Source organism: Bubalus kerabau, chromosome 4, assembly GCF_029407905.1.
Source record: "Bubalus kerabau isolate K-KA32 ecotype Philippines breed swamp buffalo chromosome 4, PCC_UOA_SB_1v2, whole genome shotgun sequence".
Taxonomy (NCBI): Eukaryota; Metazoa; Chordata; class Mammalia; order Artiodactyla; family Bovidae; genus Bubalus; species Bubalus kerabau.
In genome coordinates this window covers 169,805,922-169,828,819 of record NC_073627.1, presented here as the reverse complement: position 1 = coordinate 169,828,819, position 22,898 = coordinate 169,805,922, and the positions used below count along the sequence as shown (strand labels likewise).

General features: G+C 37.6%; 1 protein-coding gene across 2 annotated transcripts in view; it reads left to right on the top strand.

Annotated features, from left to right (window-relative positions):
* The window catches only part of SVEP1 (sushi, von Willebrand factor type A, EGF and pentraxin domain containing 1), a 229,895-nt gene that overhangs the window by 91,724 nt on the left and 115,273 nt on the right, over window positions 1–22,898 (top strand). For both annotated transcript variants that reach the window (XM_055579296.1, XM_055579294.1), the window contains exons 4-7: window positions 5,448–5,606; window positions 6,550–6,729; window positions 11,263–11,442; window positions 20,105–20,302. In XM_055579296.1, the coding sequence (XP_055435271.1) occupies window positions 5,448–5,606; window positions 6,550–6,729; window positions 11,263–11,442; window positions 20,105–20,302 (717 nt within the window). The remainder of the gene's footprint in view (window positions 1–5,447; window positions 5,607–6,549; window positions 6,730–11,262; window positions 11,443–20,104; window positions 20,303–22,898) is intronic.

Here is a 22,898-nt window from a genome sequence, read left to right as displayed (position 1 = left end):
TGTGTTGGTTGCTCAGCTGTGTCCGACTCTTTGTGACCCCATGGACCGCCAGGCTCCTCTGTCCATGGGATTCTCCAGGCAAGAATACTGGAGTGGGTTGTATTTCCTACTCCAGGGGATCTTTCTGATCCAGGGATCAAACCTGGGTCTCCTGCATTGCAGGCAGATTCTTTACCACCAGAGAAACATACCGTGTGTACATAACCTTATAGATTTGTATACATTTATTAGCCAAAAGATCATACAACACATATGGTATTTGAGACATGCTTTTATTTACACTTGACTACACAGTTTTATTGACTTTTCTTGTCAACAGTTGTATTTTTATGGCTAATATGCCACTGGATGGATGTGTCGTAAGAATTTAACAGACCCTTCGAGTCTTGACATTCGTATTATCTCCAGTGCTGTGTAATGACAAACAAGAACTATACATACTTATGTGTATAATTAACAATTATACGTACTTATATGTGTAGGTAAGAAATGTTGACTTTCACTTGGACAAATTCTTAGAAATTAATTGCTGTATCAAAAGAAGGGCTCCATTTGAGGGTTTTAGTGTATACCCTCAGGTTTCCCTACAAAGTGGGAGAAAACCTGTTTGACCACATGCCTGCCAACAATAGGAATGGCTATTAATATCCTTTCAATTTTTTTCAAATTAAAAAGTAGTCATCAGTTTGCATTTCTTCATTATAAGTGAGGTTAGACTATGTATGCAACAATTATTGGTCATTGTCATTTCTTTAATCTCCAGCTTTTTTGTTCTTTGTTAACTTTTCTGTTGAAGTTATCCTATTTTCATATGTTAGAAAAAGCCCTTTATGTGTTAAACTTTTATTTCTCCTTGAGGTAGTAACTTGTTTGCTTCTTGCAGATTTTTTGGAAATATTTAACATGTCTTGGTACATCCAATTATTTTTAACCTATTTTTCTGGCTTGTTTTAAGTTTATATCTTATCAACAGGGTTAAATTAACCCATTACTCTTATTGATGGTAAATAATATGGTTGGTGTTACTTCCATTAGCTTAGTTTATGATGTTTTGTTATTAATTCTCTCTGCTATTTTCTTGTCTTATGTTTTTATATCTTTGTTATTTGTGGTTTTTTCCTCCCCCACTGATTTGATGGTTGTGCACTTTTTCTATTCATAGTTTTGTGTATTCTTTGTGTCCAAATTTAAACCTGTTTTTCTTTCAGTTTTATCATATTGGTGTATATGAAATGAGAACTTCACCTTTTCCTGTTCCCAACCATCTCCCAGTTTCTCTCAGATTTTAAATCTTTTTTCTTTGTAATTTGTAAAGATTATTTTTTTTCCCTTGGATTATATATCTTTTTAAGAAGGGGCTTTATTTGACACTTGTTTTCATTTTTGCAATTATTTTAGCAATATACTACATGTTCCACTACTTTCTTAATCTCAAGTAATTTTTTCAATACCATTTTTCTCAAGTATGAATACTTTATTTTGACTTCTTTTCAATCAGTGAAATACATATTGATTTCCAGAAGCCATGCACATTCTCACATGTCTTTCTCTTTCCTCATATTTGCCAGTAGTTTGTCCAAATACAGAATTTGGGGTTCAAAATATTTTTTCCACATAGCTATATTTCTTATTCTTTTTCCTTACATTTGTTTTTGCACAGGAGAAGTGAAATGTCAGTTTGATTTTTGTTTCTTTCTTAGTTGCTTGTAATACTTTTCCTTTATTCTAGGTGTGAAATACTCTTTAATTCTGCTTGGAACTTGATGAGTTTTTATGGCACTAAAATTTCAAGTAAAGAGTATTTTCTTACATTAATATTACAACTTATCCAAGATCTACTCAATTCTGTTGATTTGGAATTTTATGGCTACTTTTTACTGCCTCCAATGACAACTTATTTTGCTGTTACAGTTTGTTTTCTTTTCCATCTTTGTATTTCTCTTAATCATTTTCTCCTACAGCTGCTGACTTCTGTTTAAGGGAGACAGTGTTGTCTTGCGTCTTTGTGAAGATCTGTGCAAATATTTACTGAACTTTTTATAGAAATGAATATTCAGAAATATGAATAATTCAATATTTAATGTTATGATGCTTTGAAGTCATGTTCCCCTTTTTCCTGCTGAAGTGCTTTTTATAAGTCACACATCATTATAACTATTTATAAAATAGTTATAAATTTATAAAAACATTTATAAAATGTTTCTTTCATTCTTAAATAGCTACAGATTTATCAAGTTCTGGAATTTTCTACTATGTACATGGGAAAATGTTCTCTTTCATTTTTAAATATAATCAAGAATGTTAGAAACATGAGTACTTTTTCTAAAACTAACATTATGAATCTTCTATCTCAATGCTGATTGTTTCTGGTTTTAGCATTATAGTTGTTGAAACAAGGACTTTTACATCTAGGAGACCTGGGTGTGAGACATAGAACATGTAGTGATAAAAAACGTGGCTTCTGGATCCAAATTATCCTAGTTCAGATCTCAGTTTTGTCACTTACTATATAATTTTGGCTAGTTATTTAACTTTTAAGTGCTTTAGTTTTCTCATCTGTCACTAAGTCACTTCAGTCGTGTCCGACTCTGTGCTCCTCCGTCCATGGGATTTTCCAGGTAAGAGTACTGGAGTGGGTTGCCATTGCCTTCTTATCTGTAATATGAGATAAATGATACTTCATAGTGTCATTTCTATGATACTTCTTAAAAAGATTAAAAAGATAATTTACAAAATATGTGGAACAGTCCCTGGGACATAGTGAATGCTGTATAAATATTTGCTGTAAAATTCTAGCACAGATTTTCATCTCAATTTTGTTGTAAACCTTAAAAAAAAATCTTTAAAAAAATAAGCCAGAGCTTATCTACCTAGAAACAGGCCTTAAACAAATGATAACAGGAAGAGGAAAAGTTTAAATGTATTTAATTAAAAAATATTTGCTTGCTAATTACAACCAAGATTAATGTGATGTTGAATTTTCAATATAAAAATATAATAAGCCAATGTTCAGTTCAGTTCAGTCGCTCAGTTGTGTCCGACTCTTTGCGACCCCATGAATCGCAGTACGCCAGGCCTCCCTGTCCATCAACAACTCCCTGAGTTCACTCAAACTCACGTCCATTGAGTCGGTGATGCCATCCAGCCATCTCATCCTCTGTTGTCCCCTTCTCCTGCCCCCAATCCCTCCCAGCATCAGGGTCTTTTCTAATGAGTCAACTCTTTGTGTGAGGTGGCCAAAGTACTGGAGTTTCAACTTTAGCATCATTCCTTCCAAAGAACACCCAGGACCGATCTCCTTTAGAATGGACTGGTTGGATCTCCTTGCAGTCCAAGGGACTCTCAAGAGTCTTCTCCAACACCACAGTTCAAAAGCATCAATTCTTCGGTGCTCAGCTTTCTTCACAGTCCAACTCTCATATCCATACATGACCGCTGGAAAAACCATAGCTCTGACTAGACAGACTTTTGTTGGCAAAGTAATGTCTCTGCTTTTGAATATGCTATCTAGGTTGGTCATAACTTTTTTTTCAAGGAGTAAACGTCTTTTAATTTCATGGCTGCAGTTACCATCTGTAGTGATTTTGGAGCCCAAAAAAATAAAGTCTGACACTGTTTCCACTGTTTCCCCATCTATTTCCCATAAAGTGATGGGACAGGATGCCATGATCTTCGTTTTCTAAATGTTGAGATTTAAGCCAACTTTTTCACTCTCCACTTTCACTTTCATCAAGAGGCTTTTTAGTTCTTCTTCACTTTCTGCCATAAGGGTGGTGTCATCTGCATATCTGAGGTTATTGATATTTCTCCCAGCAATCTTGATTCCAGCTGGTGCTTCTTCCAGCCCAGCATTTCTCATGATGTACTCTGCATATAAGTTAAATAAGTAGGGTGACAGTATACAGCCTTGACATACTCCTTTTCCTATTTGGAACCAGTCTGTGTTAAGTACTAAAAAACAAACAAACAAACAAAACTCATAGCTCTATAACCTTTTAACTGAGTAACTTTAGCCTAATCATCAGGTTGCTCTAAGCCTCCATTTTCTCTTTAAAATGTACACAGTACTAATAAAAGTAATGTACTTATTCATAAAAATATTAGTAATTATTAATACTAATTAGTACTGTGAGTATTAAATGAGATCATGTATATCAAATAGCATCACACATAAGTGTACATTCCTTGGTTGTTACTTTTTAAAAATGGTCTAATGCTTACTTGACAATGCTACATTTGTTTTGCTTCACTAGGCACTGCAAGTTCTATTTCCACAATTTCTTCTATTATTGAATTCTTAATTTTCAGTTATTTTACAGAAGTGTAACTCTAGAGAGAGTAAATACAGGTTCAAAGCCACATTGTTGGTGCAAAGAGAAAATATGAAGCAAGGTCAGTTAGATCTTGTTTTCATCTTTTTTTTTTTTCCCCTGAGCCTGGGAAAAGCAGAGTCTGTGATTCTCTTTCCTTCAAAGGGCCTATTTCTCATCAGTAGGATCATTTCCCTCAAGCCCTTTACTTTCTCCTCATCCTTTGTCAAGTACTTTGAACCAAAACAAAGGGCACAGTAATTTTTGCATGTCTACAGTCATTCTGTTCCATTGGGAGTGAGTGTTAGCAGCGCGGTTCTCGAGATGCAGCTGCAGAGGTTGGGGTGGGGGGTGTTAGAATACGGGTATACAGTCTTTAGAAGATTTTTTGAAGCACTGAGCATCATTGATTCCTTTCAGTCCCCTCAAGTGCACTGTTTTGAGTTTTCCCGCAAATCAACCCAGCCATATCATGCTGCAGTGTGTTGTGATTGTAATTGTGGGACATTAAGAGGCTACTTCACCCACTCCAGTGTTCTCGCCTGGAGAATCCCAGGGACGGAGGAGCCTGGTGGGCTGCCGTCTATGGGGTCACATAGAGTCGGACACGACTGACGCGCCTTAGCAGCAGCAGCAGCAGCAGCAAGAGGCTACTTCATAACCTGCAGGTTACAAACTGCTGCTGCTGCTAAGTCACGTCAGTCATGTCTGACTCTATGCGACCCCACAGACGGCAGCCCAACAGGCTCCTCCATCCCTGGGATTCTCCAGGCAAGAATACGGGAGTGGGTTGCCATTTCCTTCTCCATTGCATGAAAGTGAAAAGTGAAAGTGAAGTCGTGCAGTCGTGTCTGACTCTTAGCAACCCCATGGACTGTAGCCTACCAGGCTCCTCTGTCCATGGGATTCTCCAGGCAAGAGTACTGGAGTGGGTTGCCATTGCCTTCTCCGAGATTACAAACTACATCACTCTAAAAAAAGAAAAAAAAATCTTGGTTTCTCTCCTTGCTTGAATTGTACGATTATTTCTATGGAAAGCTATTGTTTGGGATTCTTTTTCCCCCAATCAGTTTCCAGAATGTTGCTCACTATCTACTGACATATCACATAAAATGGACTTCCCTGGCTCACCCACAGCTTGCCCATCCGGGACATACAAACCAGAAGGTTCACCGGGAGGAATCAGCACTTGCCTTCCGTGTCCTGATGAAAATCACACCTCTCCACCCGGAAGTACGTCCCCTGAAGACTGTGTCTGCAAGGAGGGGTACCAGGCCTCTGGCCAGACCTGCAAAGGTAAGGATCCCACTGCTGGCAGATAGGAAATATAAAAGCTGATCTCTTTTAGGGAAGTAAGGCCAGTGTTTTCATGCAGTTCACTGGGCATGATCCTCTAATCTTATTTGGGGAAAATTCTTTGTTTTTATTATCTAGCATTTCTTATCACTGAACATAGCCTTATCTTGTTCCAGAGAAAGGAGGTCTGAGACTCCAGAAGTATCAACTATGAAAACAGACTTAGAAAAGATTTAAAATGAATGTTAAGAGAGGAGTCATAGTTTTTTTTTCAGATAAATATTTTTGGTGGGGCCATGGGATGCAGCATGAGGGATCTTAACTCCCCGACCAGGGATCAAACCTGTGCCCCCTGTGATGGGAACAAGGAATTCTCAAACCACGGGACCACCAGGGAAGTCTTGAGAAGTCTCAAATTTAACAGCAAATTTGAATAATAAATGAGCTATTTTGGACCCTGGTGATGGTTAAATCAATTTAAAGAAAATATTTTTATAAGTAATGTCCCTTGAAATTATTCATACCAAAAATTAAAAATATTTACTTAGCCAATAATTTGTACAAGAAGCTGTGGGTCCTGGGATTGTGACAGACATGTTTTGCTGGCCTTACTCATTCCTTATTTTATGCTGCTTTAATTGAGAAGGAAAATAGCAAATGACACATGAAGGTCAAGAACTAGAAAATTTCATATTCACATGGATAAAAAAATTTTCAGGCTTAAATATTTAGTCTGTCTTTAATTAGAAACAAATACCTACTAAGCATGAGATGTAAGTGTTCTTCCAAATATGCACTTGCAAATTCATATGCAATAAATGGGAATGCTGGAGGTAGTTTAGCTCTGTGTATAAAATGTCCTCTTAAACAGGAAATGTGGGGGGAGGATGCTTTATAGACAAAGGCTAGCTTTGCTTTTTAATTTTATTTCTGTCAATGTTAGTTGTCCACTGCCCTGCCCTGAAGCCTCCTGAAAACGGTTACTTTATCCGAAACACTTGCAACAACCACTTCAATGCAGCATGTGGGGTCCGATGTCACCCTGGGTTTGACCTCGTGGGAAGCAGCATCTTCTTGTGTCTCCCCAGTGGTTTGTGGTCCAGTTCCGAAAGCTCCTGCAGAGGTATGCAGACAGCCAATTCACATTGTTTATTGATTGTCTTGCTCGATGTCCTTGATTTAAACTCTAATGGACCAGTAAATTCTTTGTTGCTTTTGATTTCATGGACCACGGACCACAGAAAGAGAAGAAATTATAGGAAGTTTAGTCAGAACTACTAATAAGTTCAATTGACCGCATCGTCATAAACTGTGCCTTCTGTGTATCTTTTATGAACAAGCAAAGGAAAGGCCTGCCTGGGAAGGAAATGGACAGGTTACCTTAAACCTCAGATTTCAGGCAGCCAAGACAGGGTCCAGGGAGAGCTAGAGGATGGTCAGCATGGGGCTTTGATGTCTATTTTGATGGCAGGATTTGGGGAACCATGCCAGTATCCTGTGCCAAGAGTAGTTAGCCAACATATACATCCCCAGCCTTGACTTTGAATAGACAGCATGCCGTAATAGTTTTGCTGAGGCTTTGACTACTCCAAGACCGCATATCACCTTGCTCACTGCAGTAGAGTGAGAAGTTCTGTCTTCTTGGCTTCTCTCAGCTCCCACACCCACCCATAAGGGAAGCCAACCTACTCACAACTTCAGGGTCACTTGTGAACCCCAGGAGACATTCATCTTTGTATTTATCAGCTACTAATACTGAACTCATCTACAAATTTTCTTAAATCCAGGTCCTAATTCAGACTCTTACCTGTATTTACAAAAAGAACAGATTGAACAAAGGAGACTTGAAAGTGAAGATGGGGGTAATGGAATCAGTGAGATTCAAAGGCAGTTGCAATTGCATTGGTAAAGTAAGATTAGGAGTCCAAGAACTGGGATAAGCCTGAGATCGCAGTTAAAAGCCAAATTAATAAGTTAGAAAATCGACCCCAGAAATCTTTCTGAGAGTAGAGCAACATTTGAAAGATTAGAAAAAAGGTGAAAGAATCAAATGACATGAGAACAGTCAGAGGAAATAGACTCTTTGCAGACTAGGAATCCAGAGAGAAAATCGAGCAGAGGAGAAGCACTCGTAGAAGATCAAAGAATGTATCTGCAAACTGAAATCTTGAAAATACACGTGACTGAAATCCTTGATACTGAACTGAAAACCACTTACTGAGTGCCAGAAAACAAATTATTGCAAACAGGTCCATGTCTGGAAATGATCTTACTGAAACTTCTGAAAGCCTTGGAAAAATTAGAAAATTGTGCCTGTTTCACAGTTAGAAATGTTTAATAACATTACCTATGAAGGAAGGGGAATCAGACTCGCCTTGAGCCCATTACTAGCCACTCTAAATTTTAGAAGATCGGCGAATTTTCCCAAAATTCTGAAAGAAAAGAATTAGACTCTAGATCTCTAAACTCTGACAAGTGATAGTTTATGTGGGAAAGCCAAGATATTCTCAGTCACATAGTTTCAAATGGTAAAAAGCCCATTCCTGAAAAAGTTAATCATAAGAACCTCTTAAATATATTCCTGTATAGTTATTAAGTTCTATGTATAATCTCTACCCCTGCTCCTAAATACCTCATGGCAAAAGGTGGAAAGCCTGACATTTTAACTTTCCCCTTACTGGCCTTCCAAAGGAGAGTGAGAAAATCAGGCAGACAATCCCTTTAGGATAAGATCTAGCCCCTGCCTCTTTAACCCTCTACAGTCTCTATCCTGAACCTTGAATACTATGCTAAAGCCTTAAGAAATGGCCACACCTGTCAGGAAGCCATCCCTTTGTAAGTTGTTTGAACAGCCTTGATCCTCTGGTCTATAGGGACCTGTGGCCCCTATGGATAAGCCCTCCCTATCACCCATCTCCTTTGTGATGGGATGACCTCTAACCTCCATATGTGCATACACAGACCTGTTGTGCCCTCATTCTAGCCCTTATGCTCCGTGTGTCAGGGTTAGTCAGGAAAACCCAGAAAATACCCCGTCTGTGTTATGGGACAAGAAACTTATTTTAAGAATCAGACCTTACACAATTTTAGAAGGAGCTGGAAAGTAGAAGTTTCAGAAAGAGAAACTGGAGCCTCAGAAGAGTTACTACCAACCCAAGAATCCAAGCCCAGGCAGCTGCTGTAGTAGAATCACAAGAGAGAAGTGTGTTGGGAAGCCCTCTGGCTCCTCATTAATAGATTTTTATAGGCATACTTCATTTTACTGCACTTTGATTTATTTTGCTTTGTTGATGTTATATTTTTTACAAATTAAAAACCCCACATTGTCAGATTATGTTGAACATTTTTAGCAATAAAGTTAGTTTTATTCATAGTATGGAGAAACTAGCATTTTAAAGATCTAATTTAAATCTGATTAGAAAGACAGGATAATTTTAGTTGTGTTTTTGTTTTCTTAAAAGTCTTTCTAAAAGTGAGACAGAAATGAAAGATTGGTATAAAATGTAAAACTTTTCACAAATTTCATGTTACATCCTGAATGTTTTGTAGTGTTAGATAATAACTAATTCTTATACATTCTTCATTAAGGCTGTCACAATTGGGAAATGGACAGAAAATGTGAGTCTGAGAAAAAATGTAGCAATTCTTTCAAATGAGAACCAGAACATGTTCTTAAATTGTCTGCTACCAAGTAAACCGTTCTCTTAAAATATTAAATTGCTGTTTTCGAAAGGCTTAATAAATATTTAAGGATTGCTTTAATATGAATGTCAAACACTCATTGCAGAATTTTCCAGCTTATTGAAATAAAAAACGTTTTTGAAGTTAAAACTCATATATAAGCATGTTCCTATCCAAAATGATTAAAATGATCATTCTTGGTTGAAAAGGAACATAAAATATTTAAGAACTAAATAGGATTTATTACATATGCTTTTTTTTTCCCCAGAGGAGCAATGAAAGTTTATTAAAACCAACACTTTTGAGAAGCAATATAATTTGTATGTGTATGAAACACCAGGTCTCATTTACTATCAGTTCTCTTGAGACATGTTGCCAGTTCGTTTTGTCCCAAGTTGGAAAGCTGGAATCATTTCAGCAGTTTATTGAATCGAAAAGCAGTTGTTTAATGTGATTTTCTAGATTTTATATTTCTTGATCATAGTAATTTATCTTATTCACTTTTAATCCTACCTGGCATTTGGCATTGTGCTACCCCTGATGATTACCCCAAGAAAAGTCAAAATATGAAAGGCAAAATATTTTCTATGCACTTGATGGACAAACTTAATAAAACTTCTACTTACGTGATGGACACACTCAATAAAAATCAAAACATAGAAGGCAACATAATTATACTCATTTGTCAACTGACTTCATTTCAAACTAATTGAAAATCTAGGGCTATGGTTTAACTTCTAATTCTTGAGTTTTCTCTAAAGAGTAATCAATCTTAAATATATCTTTCATGAAATCAGAATTTATATTCTGTCAACTCACATAATTTGAATTGGTTTCTTTTGAGTAGATTCTGTCAAACCATGACTTCAGTTGAATATGCACTGAATATTTTACCCCAACTTCCTTTCCTATTATTTTAAAATTAAACTTTCATCATAAGTAACTACTTGCTTGATAAGAAAAATTGACAAATTCATAAAAGAAGGAAAGACATCTTACCCAGAGTCCCAACAAAGTTCTTGATTACTATATGGTCTGCTGGATCGGAGACTGCAATCGGGTGTAGAGTTTGATGGAGTTGAAGCTCTTGTGGGAGTAATCTGGGAAGACAGGTTGTTGTCAGAGAGTGGGGTCCTTGGATTGGTCATGGTCAGGTCTGGAGGATTTAAGACTTGGAGGGGGTGCTGAAATAAGGGAAAGGACATGATTATTGGAGGAAAAGAAGTGAGGAAAATGACTCTAGGGTACTGGAATGATCATCTATATAGATAATGAAATCACCATCGTGTGTGTGCATATGTGTGTAAAAGAGAGAGGGGAAGAAAGAAAGGGAAGAGAGAGAGAGAAAAAGAGAGAAATATAAAATTGTCAAAGAATGAGAAATGGCCTAGAAGTCCGCAGACAGTTGGGGGAAAGGGATGTTGGGTATATAATATGATACTTGAGGGGAGCTGGAGGTGTTCAGGAAGAAGGGAGAGAGAATGACCTGGGAAAGCAATAAGGAAAAAAGATGACCACTCTCTTACCTCCAGCTCTGTCTATAAGAAACGACAAGATTTTTTTTTTTTAAACTAGGATAAGAAAGTAAGGAAAATTTCATAAGAGGTCTGAAAACTGAATTGAACCTGAACTCTGTCCCAGAAAAAGACCCCTTCCTTTTGTTAGAACGTAGCCTGGAGAATCACAGTAAAGGCCCATTAAGAGCTGAAAGTCCCTCCCTTTGTCAGCCATCCCCAGTCTCCAGCCATCATCCCCCGGCCAGGGCCAAACTCCTTCAATAGCTTAAGTTTCCCACATGTAGGCAGAGGCAGACAACAGGAATATTATTTAGGCAATGCATTTGATAAAATACATACTTTTAATTATCCCATTCTAATTTTAAAAAAGTATTATTTATTGCTTGCAATGTGTAGGCATTATTAAATTTATAATTTTTTCTCTGTCTTTATTGAGTGATCTAATTGTTTTTATATAGTGAGAACATGCCCTCGTCTCCGCCAGCCCAAACATGGCCGCCTCAGCTGTTCAGCTGGAGAAATGTCCTACAGGACCATGTGCTTGGTCACCTGTGATGAAGGCTACAGATTAGAAGGAAATTCTAGGCTTACCTGTCAAGTAAACGCCCAGTGGGATGGTCCAGAACCCCGGTGTGTGGGTAAGTTCTTAGGGCATGGTGCCTTGGATGGGTCATTTCTGTAGCTCTCTGGTTTCTCCTGTTTTCTGTGAACTAAAAACTGGAACTAAAAACTGGCTCATGATGAGTATAAATACACATCCATCCTGAACACCTCCAGCTCCCTCAAGTATCATATATGTATATAGATATACATTTATACTCAAGATGAGCATAAACACATGCATGTGTACATAGAATGACGAGTATAAATACACATGCATATGTATACAGATATACGAGTATAAATACACATGCATATGTATACAGATACGAGTATAAATACACATCTATATATAGATATACGAGTATAAATATACATCCATATGTATATACATATATGAGTATAAATACACATCCGTATGTATATAGATATAGAATGGGTACGTACATGAACAAGTTTGTGGTTTTACTCCTCACCACTGGTAAAAAAACTTCTACACCAGAATCCAATTTTCCAACTCCCTAAAGATTACAGCTTCTAATAATAATGAATTTTGTTATACTTGGGGCACATTTGGGACAGATTTGTTTTAAAAGCAAATGCCATGTAATTCCCTCACTTTTCAGAACAGTTATTGAAATGATGAAATTATGAACCAGTGAATCTTGGCTGTAGAATTCTGTTTCATCAAAAGATTTTTCTTCATTGTCCTTCACTAAGAGTCGTAACACTCCCGTAGTTGGGTCCAGAATGGATGCAGCTTTTCCAGTTTGCTGCTGCTTATACACCATGGACACTTGAGCAATGGTAACAACAATGATCATGATCATAATGATCATGATGAAATGATGACAGCCACCGTTTAGTGAACCTTAAAAGATGTCACATACGGTAAACCTGGGAGCACTAACAGCTATTTCATTAAATAACCAACTTCCAAAATAGAAAGGAGAATTATATGTAGGGAATAAGTTGTAATATGCCAGGATCCTAGATGGGAAGGCTTTTAAATTGGTTTCTAGGTTTGTTCTAGTATGATCTAATAGGATCCAAGGCTAAGCGAGGGTCTCCAGGAAGGATGTTGGGCTTTACTGAGGGATTCAAAAACAGTCGTAGCATTGACCCTCACTGTGCAGGCTCAGAAAGCTTATAGGGGGGTATAAAATATTAAAAATAAGTAAAGTTTATTAGCAATGAGATAGCTGTTATGGCCTACTAAAAGACGTAGGCCTGACAGGCATTGTATTTCCCAGAGGCAGAAGCTACAAGGATTCCTAAACCGTAGACAGACTTAGTTGTAGTTCAGTTCAGTTTCTCAGTCGTGTCCGACTCTTTGCCACGCTATGGACAGCAGCATGCCAGGCCTCCCTGTCCATCCCCAACTCCCCCAGTTTACTCAAACTCATGTCCATTGATTCGGTGATGCCATCCAACCATCCATCCTCTGTCATCCCCTTCTTCTCCTGCCCTTAATCTTTCCCAGCATCAGGGTCTTTTCCAATGAGTCAGTTCCTCACATCATGTGCCCAAAGTATTGGAGTTTCAGCTTCAACATCAGTCCTTCCAATGAATATTCAGGACTAATTGCCTTTAGGATGGACTGGTTGGATCTCCTTGCAGTCCAAGGGACTCTCAAGAGTCTTCTCCAGCACCACAGTTCAAAAGCATCAATTCTTCAGCATTCAGCTTTCTTTATTGTCCAACTGTCACATCCATACATGACCACTGGAAAAACCATAGCTTTGACTAGACAGACCTTTGTTGGCAAAGTAATGTCTCTGCTTTTTAGTATGCTGTCTAGGTTGGTCAAAACTTTTCACCCAAGGAGCAAGCATCTTTTAATTTCCTGGCTGCAGTCACCATCTACAGTGACTTTGAAGCTTAAAGAAATAAAGTCTGTCACTCTTTCCACTGTTTCCTCTTCTATTTGCCATGAAGTGATGGGACCAAATGCCATGATCTTAATTTTCTGAATCTTGAGTTTTAAGCCAACTTTTTCACTCTCTTTCACTCTCACAACAGGCTCTTTAGTTCTTCTTCACTTTCTGCCATAAGGGTGGTGTCATCTGCATACCTGAGGCTTTTGATAACCTTAGATTTAGTTGGCATAAAACTAAAATAAAAGGAGTTAGCTTCTCCAGACATTTCACAGAATTAAATGAAAATGATGGATCTGTTCATCATAAAAAGGATGGTTTAGCAATGGAACATTAAATCTTAATAAATCCCTTTTGTTGGAAAGTTGTCTTCCTGGATTAGATGTTCAAGCTGGTTTTAGAAAAGGCAGAGGAACCAGAGATCAAATTGCATACATCTGCTGGATCATCGAAAAAGCAAGAGAGTTCCAGAAAAACATCTATTTCTGCTTTATTGACTATGAGAAAGCCTTTGACTGTGTGGATCACAATGAACTGTGGAAAATTCTGAAAGAGATGGGAATACCAGACCACCTGACCTGCCTCTTGAGAAACCTGTATTCAGGTCAGGAGGCAGCAGTTAGAATTGGACATGGAACAACAGACTGGTTCCAAATAGGAAAAGGAGTACGTCAAGGTTGTATATTGTCACCCTGCTTATTTAACTTATATGCAGAGTACATCATGAGAAATGCTGGGCTGGAAGAAGTACAAGCTGGAATCAAGATTGCCAGGAGAAATATCAATAACCTCAGATATGCAGATGACACCACCCTTATGGCAGAAAGTGAAGAAGAACTCAAAAGCCTCTTGATGAAAGTGAAAGAGGAGAGTGAAAAAGTTGGCTTAAAGCTCAACATTCAGAAAACGAAGATCATGGCATCTGGTCCCATCACTTCATGGGAAATAGATGGGGAAACAGTGGAAACAGTGTCAGACTTTATTTTTCTGGGCTCCCAAATCACTGCAGATGGTGACTGCAGCCATGAAATTAAAAGACGCTTACTCCTTGGAAAGAAAGTTATGACCAACCTAGATAGCATATTCAAAAGTAGAGACATTACTTTGCCAACAAAGGTCCATCTAGTCAAGGCTATGGTTTTTCCAGTAGTCATGTATGGATGTGAGAGTTGGACTGTGAAGAAAGCTGAGCATGGAAGAATTGATGCTTTTGAACTGTGGTGTTGGAAAAGACTCTTGAGAGTCCCTTGGACTGCAAGGAGATCCAACCAGTCCATTCTGAAGGAGATCAGCCCTGGGGTTTCTTTGGAAGGACTGATGCCAAAGCTGAAACTCCAATACTTTGGCCACCTCATGCAAAGAGTTGACTCATTGGAAAAGACTCTGATGCTGGGAGGGATTGGGGGCAGGAGGAGAAGGGGACGACAGAGGATGAGATGGCTGGATGGCATCACCGACTCAATGGACGTGAGTCTGAGTGAACTCTGGGAGTTGGTGATGGACAGGGAGGCCTGGCATGCTGTGATTCATGGGGTCGCAAAAAGTCGGACACAACTGAGCGACTGAACTGAACTGAACTCCCAGGAATCATCTATGGTTCCATAGCTGAGCGAGCAGCTTTTCTTGTGAGGGACCCAGTCTTATATGAAAAATGGTAATATATTTAATAAGGTTGCTCTGGAGTTTTTCTTTAAAACTTTAACTCTTAAGTTTAAATTAAAATTTTAAAATGCTTTAAGCTTTAAGAATTCTCTTTAAAATTTTTGTACCTATCTCTGTAATGATTTAAAGTGGATGTCAGTTTTGGTCGGTTTGAAGTATAACCATCCTTATTTAATACAGTTTATTGGGGAACAACTCACTGTAGCCCCCAAATTCTGACAATAGCCATAATTACTATGAAATTTTCCACTTAAACATTGATGGACATGAATAGAAATTATATTAGGGATTTCCCTCCTCATCCAGTGGTTAAGAATCTGCCTTCCAATGCCGATTGGACTCGGGTTCAACCGTTGTCTGGGAACTAAGATCCCACATGCCTCCGGGCAACAGAGCATGCGGGCTCAGTAGCGGTGACACGCTTGGGTCCACAAGCCACAACCAGAAAGAGCCCGTGCACTGCAATGAAAGGTCCCTCATGCCACGACTAAGGCCTGGTGCGACAAAGAATAAATAAAAGAATTAATAAAAAAAAAGAGTATTGAGTAGACAGTTGCAAAATAGGAAAATTCTGAAGATGAAGTACAATGAGAGAGATCCTGTTCTTACCGTCATAAGACGACTATGAACACACGGTGATTAATATGGTAGGTTCATGGTACAAGGATGCAGAGAACCATGGATGCAAACATGCCTCAGAAACAGACATTAGTCTGTAGAAAAATACAGTATTCAAGAAGGAAAGTTGTAGATATCAGTAGGGGAAAACTAATCTAAAAATTAGTTTGGACTCTTGCTTCATTTAAAAAATTAAGTTCAATTAATTTTATTAATTAAATGAGGCAGGTTAAGGAGTGAAATGTAGGAAAATGGGCAAACTATGGATTTTAACAGAGCATAACTTCCTAAAAAGAAAAGGACAATAGATCTGAATATCTAAAGCTTTACATTTCAGTACTTCAGACATAAATTCTCTGTATTTAAAATGCAAACAAGAAAAAGGAAAAGTTATTTGAACCACATATAAAAAAGTCAAGGTCCTTAACATTTTCTGACATATGAAACTAGACCAAAACACAAAAATATGAAGACTCCAAAGAGGGATAAAGGAAATGAATTAAGTGGACAAAGGAGACATTTTAAAAATACAATTAAAAAAATAACAAAATTGAGAAAATTCTGAAACCATAGTTATGAGACCTAAGTTGAATTATATACTGATGTAATTTCACAGATATAAATATTTTTGTTAAACAGGAAGAATAAAAATAGCTAAACATTAAATACTAGGAAAAGAGTGATTGTAAGAGAAGTTGAAAGAAGCACATAATAGTGTAAAGGAAGATGAATTATAAAAGGAGATGGAATGCAGTAGAGTGGATGAAAGGAAAATCTTTGAATAAAGTAATAGATTGTAGAAAGAATAAAGAAAGATGCAAAAGTGGAATTTTTCTAAGAAGCTATACCAAAGGGCTATATAGAGGTGTGAGGTTTTCAAAGTAATGAAACACCATTTATGATGCATGATTTTCTAAGAAAATGAAAACTATTAAATGAACCAAGAAAAAAAGTAGAAAAGCAAATAAATACTTACCTATGAGTGATTTACAAAGTAATGGAAATATCAGAGTTTACTTAGTTGTTGCTCTTGCTGTTTAGTTGGTAAGTCGTGTCCGACCCCATGGACTGCAGCAAGCCGGCTGCCGTGTCCTTCGTCATCTCCCAGAGTTTGCTCAGATTCATGTCCATTGAGTCAGTGATGATATCTAGCTCATCTGTCGCCCCCTTCTCCCCCTGCCCTCAATCTTTCCAAGCATTTGAAAATGACTGAGGGAAATATGAAACTCTTTCAGACTTTTAAAATGAAACAATTCTCATACCATCTAATTTGGCCCAAATAGTGGAAAATTAATCAGTTCATACTATCCAGCTATTATTATTCTGTTGCCAATCTGACAACTTTTACCAAGAGGAAAAAATAAAACTATGACAGCAAATATACTAGCAATCCATACTCAAAAGATTGGTCTGCCAGGATGCGTAAAGGTTTATCCTAGGAATGCAAGAAGGGTTTTAAATTAGATATTCTATTAACATAATAAATTACTTCATAACAAATAGTAAAAATTCATATGGTTGCTCAATATAAGATAAAAATGTATTCATTATCATTTGAAACACATTTTTGATAAAATTCTTAGAAACTAATTGATAACTGACATAAAAAAAAGTTCATCTTACATCTGTATCTACTTAAAAAATGTGGACAGTCTCATTAAATCTGGAAAACGAAAAGAATGCTAGAATCATCCATGTTATTTAGTAAGATTGTCTAAGATTTAGCTCTTGTAATAAATCATAAGGTTAGAGCTTAGAGGATTCAAAATCATTTATAAACTATGTGTCTACCTCTAAAATAAAATGAGACTACTAAAAGACTGAGAGTTCATTAAAGTCTTAAGAATACCAAAGAAACAACTCCTCTGTATAAATGATAAACAGAATATGTGATGAAAAACCACAGTCAGAGATCTGTATAAAATATAAAATATGTAAGAATAAACCTCAAACAAAAATATATGGAACCTGTATTACACAAACTACAAAATATTGCTGAAATAAAAAGAACATTTTAATATATTTATAAAATTTTGTCAAAAGGCAAAGTTCTTTCCAAATATATGTATAGGTAAAATGCAACCTATTCAATAGCCCAAAAGAGATTTTCTTTTTTCCCTCTTGGAACTGGGGAGTGATTCCAGGATTCATCTGGAACAATGTGCAAGCAAAACTCACTAAAATAAGATTGAAAGGGAAGTGTAATAAAGAATAGTAAAAAGGAAGTAGTTCTGTTGGGTTTTTAAATATATACTAAATTGCAAAAATGAAGAGTATGTAAGAACTTCCATCAGATCAGTGGGACATAATAGATTCCCAAACATGAGTTTCATATATTATTAAGGCAGCATCATAGCTCAGTTGAGAAGATAAGATTTATTCAACAGATAATATAGTAAAATTGGCTCGCTCCTTGGGAAAAAGCAAAATGAATCAAAATGAAGTTTTCATATGTCTTTAATACACACCAGACACCAATGTAAATACTTTATAGTTTTAAGATATAAATTAAAAATAAAACCATTAAACGCTAGAAGAGAGTATAGTTAGTATATGTAGAGTAAATATTAATCCATTTCAGAATTTATTAAACATAAAAGCAATGGGAAAAGATTCTCCATTACATTAGAAGAGATTAAATTGCCAGTGTAGGAGACATGGTTCAGTCCCTGGGTCAGGAAGATCCCCTGGAGAAGGGAATGACAGCCCACTCCAGTATTCTTGCCTGGGAAATCCCTTGGACAGAGGAGCCTGGTGGGCTCCAGCCGTGGGGTCACAAAGAGACAGACACGACTTAGCAACTAAACAACAATAATATAAAAATTCAAAATGCCATAAACAAACAATAAGAAAGAATATTAGCAGGGAATAAAATCTTGATATGAGAGCTAAAAGGTTAATTTTCTTAATTTATAAACAACTGTCCTGAAATAAAGGATTTAAAGTCCCATATGTTGTTTATATTTGAACCACAAATTTGGCTCTGACAGTCCTCTTGATCAAAGCAGAACAGGAAATCTGGACTGTCATCTGGTACATTTGTTCTTTTTTGTTCAGTCACTAAGTCGTGTCCAGCACCTTGCCACCCCATGGACTACTGCACACCAGGCTTCTATGTGCAAAAATAAAGGAACATAGCAATTCTCAGGAAAGAATTACTTCTGTTGACAGAGAGGTTTGAAAGCAGTCATTTCAGGGAGAAGGCATGATTGTAGAATATTTGGGGGGCACACAGGTTCTGCATTTACCTGTTGGTGACGTCAGGAAAGTTAACTGCAAGAATTACTATTATGCCCCAGTGCTCTTTGGAGAAGGAAATGGCACCCCACTCCAGTACTCTTGTCTGGAAAATCCCATGGACGGAGGAGCCTGGTAGGCTACAGTCCATGGGGTTGTGAAGAGTCGGACACGACTGAGCAACTTCACTTTCACTTTCATGCATTGGAGAAGGAAATGGCAACCCACTCCAGTGTTCTTGCCTGGAAAATCCCAGGGACGGGGGAGCCTGGTAGGCTGCTGTCTACGGGGTCGCACAGAGTCAGACACGACTGAAGCGACTTAGCAGCAGCAGCAACAGTGCTCTTGTTTGTAAGTGAAAATAATAACACTAGTCGTTCCTGCATAGGATTAAAGCATGTAAAGCACTTAGAATAATGCCTGGCACATAGTAAACACTAGGTAAACTTAGTGATTATCACATGGGAAATACAGACCACAGATGCTGGTAGTGTTACCAGTAGAATCACTACTACAATAAACGTGTACGTGGGGTCGTGTGCATATACACACATATCTTGTATTAAGTCCTCATCTGATTTTCCATTCTATCTCCATTCTACCTAATTCACCTGCTATTCTTCTTCATTTCTGAAAATAACATCATTAAGAGTCTGGGCCCTAATATAACACAGTGATTCTAGGGAGAGTATAAAAACTTTTCTCAAAATCTGCTTGCTTAAAGATGCCACCATAAGCTCATAAAAATGGAAACTGATTGTTGAATCGCCACTTACCCCATGAAAGATAGACTCTAATTCACTATTTTACACTTCAGTGCCATAATGTAATATTCTGCAAACTGAAGATTCTCTACGCAAATGATAAAAGTCACAGTCAGCATTGATTTAAATACTAGTTAGAAATCTTTTAAAGATTTGATACACTGGTAGAAAACATGAGGTAACTAAAGAGATGTGTGTGTGCGCTTAGTCGCTTCAGTCATGTCTGACTCTTTGTGACTCTGTGGACTCCACTGTGCCAGGGTCCTCTGTCCATGGATTCTCCAGGCAAGAATACCAGAGTGGGTGACTATTCCCTTCTCCAGGGGATCTTCCCGATCCAGGGATCGAACCCCTGTCACGTCTACCTGCAGTGGCAGGCAGGTTCTTCACGACTAACACTACCTGGCTGAGCATAATTAACAATAACAACGTTTGTTCCGTGTCATATGCAGACCGATTGTATTTTTCTTGAGTAAAGTGATTCTGTGGCATTTTGTAATTTGTGAGAATGTAAATAATATCTTCTTGCTCTCCTGCAATAGAACGCTACTGTGCCACCTTTCAGAAGCCCAAAGGTGTTACCTTGTCACCTCCCAACTGTGGCAGGCATCCAGCCAAACCTGGCACGATCTGTCAGCTAAGTTGCCGCCAAGGATTCATTTTATCAGGAGGCAGAGAAGAAGTGAGGTGTACCACCTCTGGAAAATGGAGTGCCAAAGTTCAGACAGCTGCTTGTAAAGGTAGGTCCCCATGTGGGTCAAGTGGAAAACCAAATTCTGTATAATGACATGTTAGTAGAGTGTCGGACTATCCTTCTTTGTAACTTTTGGTGCATACCTATGGTAAAAGGGTAGATGTCACCCTGATACATGCTATGAAGATTTTGGCTTTGGGATGGTGAATTTACAAAAATCCAGTACCACATGCCAGGCAATGATAGAAAAAAATAGAAAACTAGGGATGATATTAGGGCCAGAAATCAGGTAAGTTTTCCAATGGGAATTGAAAATCTTTGAAGAATTTCTGACTCCTATTAAGCAAGTGAGATTAAATTAATTTTTTTTTTGAAAAAAGCAAGTCATCAGCACTTTAAAACCTGCATCTCGGTACATTCACAAGAGAACATTGCCACCTTCCTTACAGCAAGAGCAGACTGCTATGAAAAAGGAGGTATGGAGAGCAAGAAAACATTCTTAGAAGTAAAAATATAAATCTCTCTAAGAGAAGGACGAAACAGCGGAGTGGAGGTTGTTGAAAACAGTATTAGTGATTTGAAGAAGCAAATTGAGAATTCCTACAGAAGGGAGAACTGCTAAACAAGGAACTTGAGTATCCCAGTGGATCAAGTTCAAAAGATAGAAGTTAAGAGATATACCCAGGAGAAATTGAGGAATACCAGTGCCTTTTAATAAGGAGCTCCAGAAGCATAGAGAGGAAAAGGGATGGAGGGGAAGAATTTTCCTACCAGCAGAAGAAAGTTTCCCTGAGCTACAGAAAGGCTTGAACTTTTAGATCGAAAATAACCTTGGACCTTGTTGGTTATCTATTTTATATAAAGTAGTTATATCTGTTAATCTCAAGCTTCTAATTTGTCCCTCCCCAACCCCCAACAGTATGGCCTTGCTGTATAGCTCAGAGAACTACATCCAATATCTTATAATAACCTATAATGGAAAAGAATCTGAAAAAGAATGTATGTATGTGTCACTGAATCACTTTGCTGTATACCTGAAACTAGCAGAGCATTGTAAATCAGCTGTACCTCAATAAAAAATAAAAAGTACCATTATCAGAGGAAAAGAGTTTGTTGATCCATAAGCACATAAACACTGAATAATGTGAGTCGAAAAGCCTCTGAGTGTTGGGCAGGCATACTTTCACTACTTTGTGAAATTTTTTAAGATCCAAAGTGAAAGTAAAGTCGCTCAGTTGTGTCCGACTTTTTGCGACGCCATGGACTGTATAGCCTACCAGGCTTCTCCATTCATGGAATTTTCCAGGCAAGAGTACTGGAGTGGGTTGCCATTTCCTTCTCCAGGGGATCTTCCTGACCCAGCGATCGAACCCGTGTCTCCCACATTGCAGGCAGACGCTTTACTGTCTGAGCCACCAGTAGGGCCAAAGGTAAGGAGAAAATCTGAAGTTTCCAGAGAGAAAAGAGGAACTTCACAAAGGAAACAAGATTCAGACTCACACTACACTACGCTTTTCCTTTGCAACTCTAAATGCCAGAAGGCTGTTCTATACATCAGTGTCTCTTTTGCTGTCTCATATACAGGGTTATTGTTACCATCTTTCTAAATTCCATATATTGGTGTTTTTCTTTCTGGCTGGGAGAGGGTGGGATGATTTGGGAGAATGGCATTGAAATATAAATAATATCATATAGGAAACGAGTCGCCAGTCCAGGTTCAATGAACGATACTGGATGCTTGGGGCTGGTGCACTGGGACGACTCAGAGGGATGGTATGGGGAGGGAGGAGGGTTCAGGATGGGAACATGTGTATACCTGTGGTGGATTCATGTTGATATATGGCACAACCAACACAATATTGTAAAGTTAAAAAATAAAAAAAAAAATAAATAAATGCCAGAAGGAAATGTAGCAGTGTGCTAAGAATACAAAGGGAGAGTGCATATAAACCTGAAATTCCAAGTTCATTCACACTATTATTCAAGTCTAAAGGAAACATGAAATGCTTCTTTAGATTTTAAGAGTCGATATGCTCATGCACCTTTGTAGGGGGAAGTTGTCTACATGGTAGCCCCTCTGAGAAAGGGAAAATATAAATTGAATAAAACTTGTAAGAAACAAGAAAGTGAGACACAGATTAATCCGGATATATTCAGCTGCAAGTTGCAGAAGACTTAATATAACTGAAGAGAATTTATTATATAATAAGAACTTAGCTCTACAGTGAGTGCTGCAGCTGTGTGGAATGTTACCACATCTAATACAGTATCTGTACTGCAAAGTTGCACACTGCAAAAAATATCTTTGGCTTTAATTTGTTGTTTGCTTTGACAGGACATTTTAGCATACTAATTAATGCTACTTGACAGTCTGTTTTCTTTTTTTTTTTTTTTAAACTGTGGCCTCTTCTTTTATTTATTTATTTATTTTTTAATTTTATTTTATTTTTAAACTTTACATAATTGTATTAGTTTTGCCAAATATCATTTTGATATTTGACAGTCTGTTTTCAAGCACAGTCCCTTCCTCCCACACTCAGCATTCATTTTTTTCTGTTTATTTCATTCCAAAAGTATTTATCAAGTTCATATTATATTCCAGGTACTATAAAATACAATGAAATAAGAAATCATGGCATTCA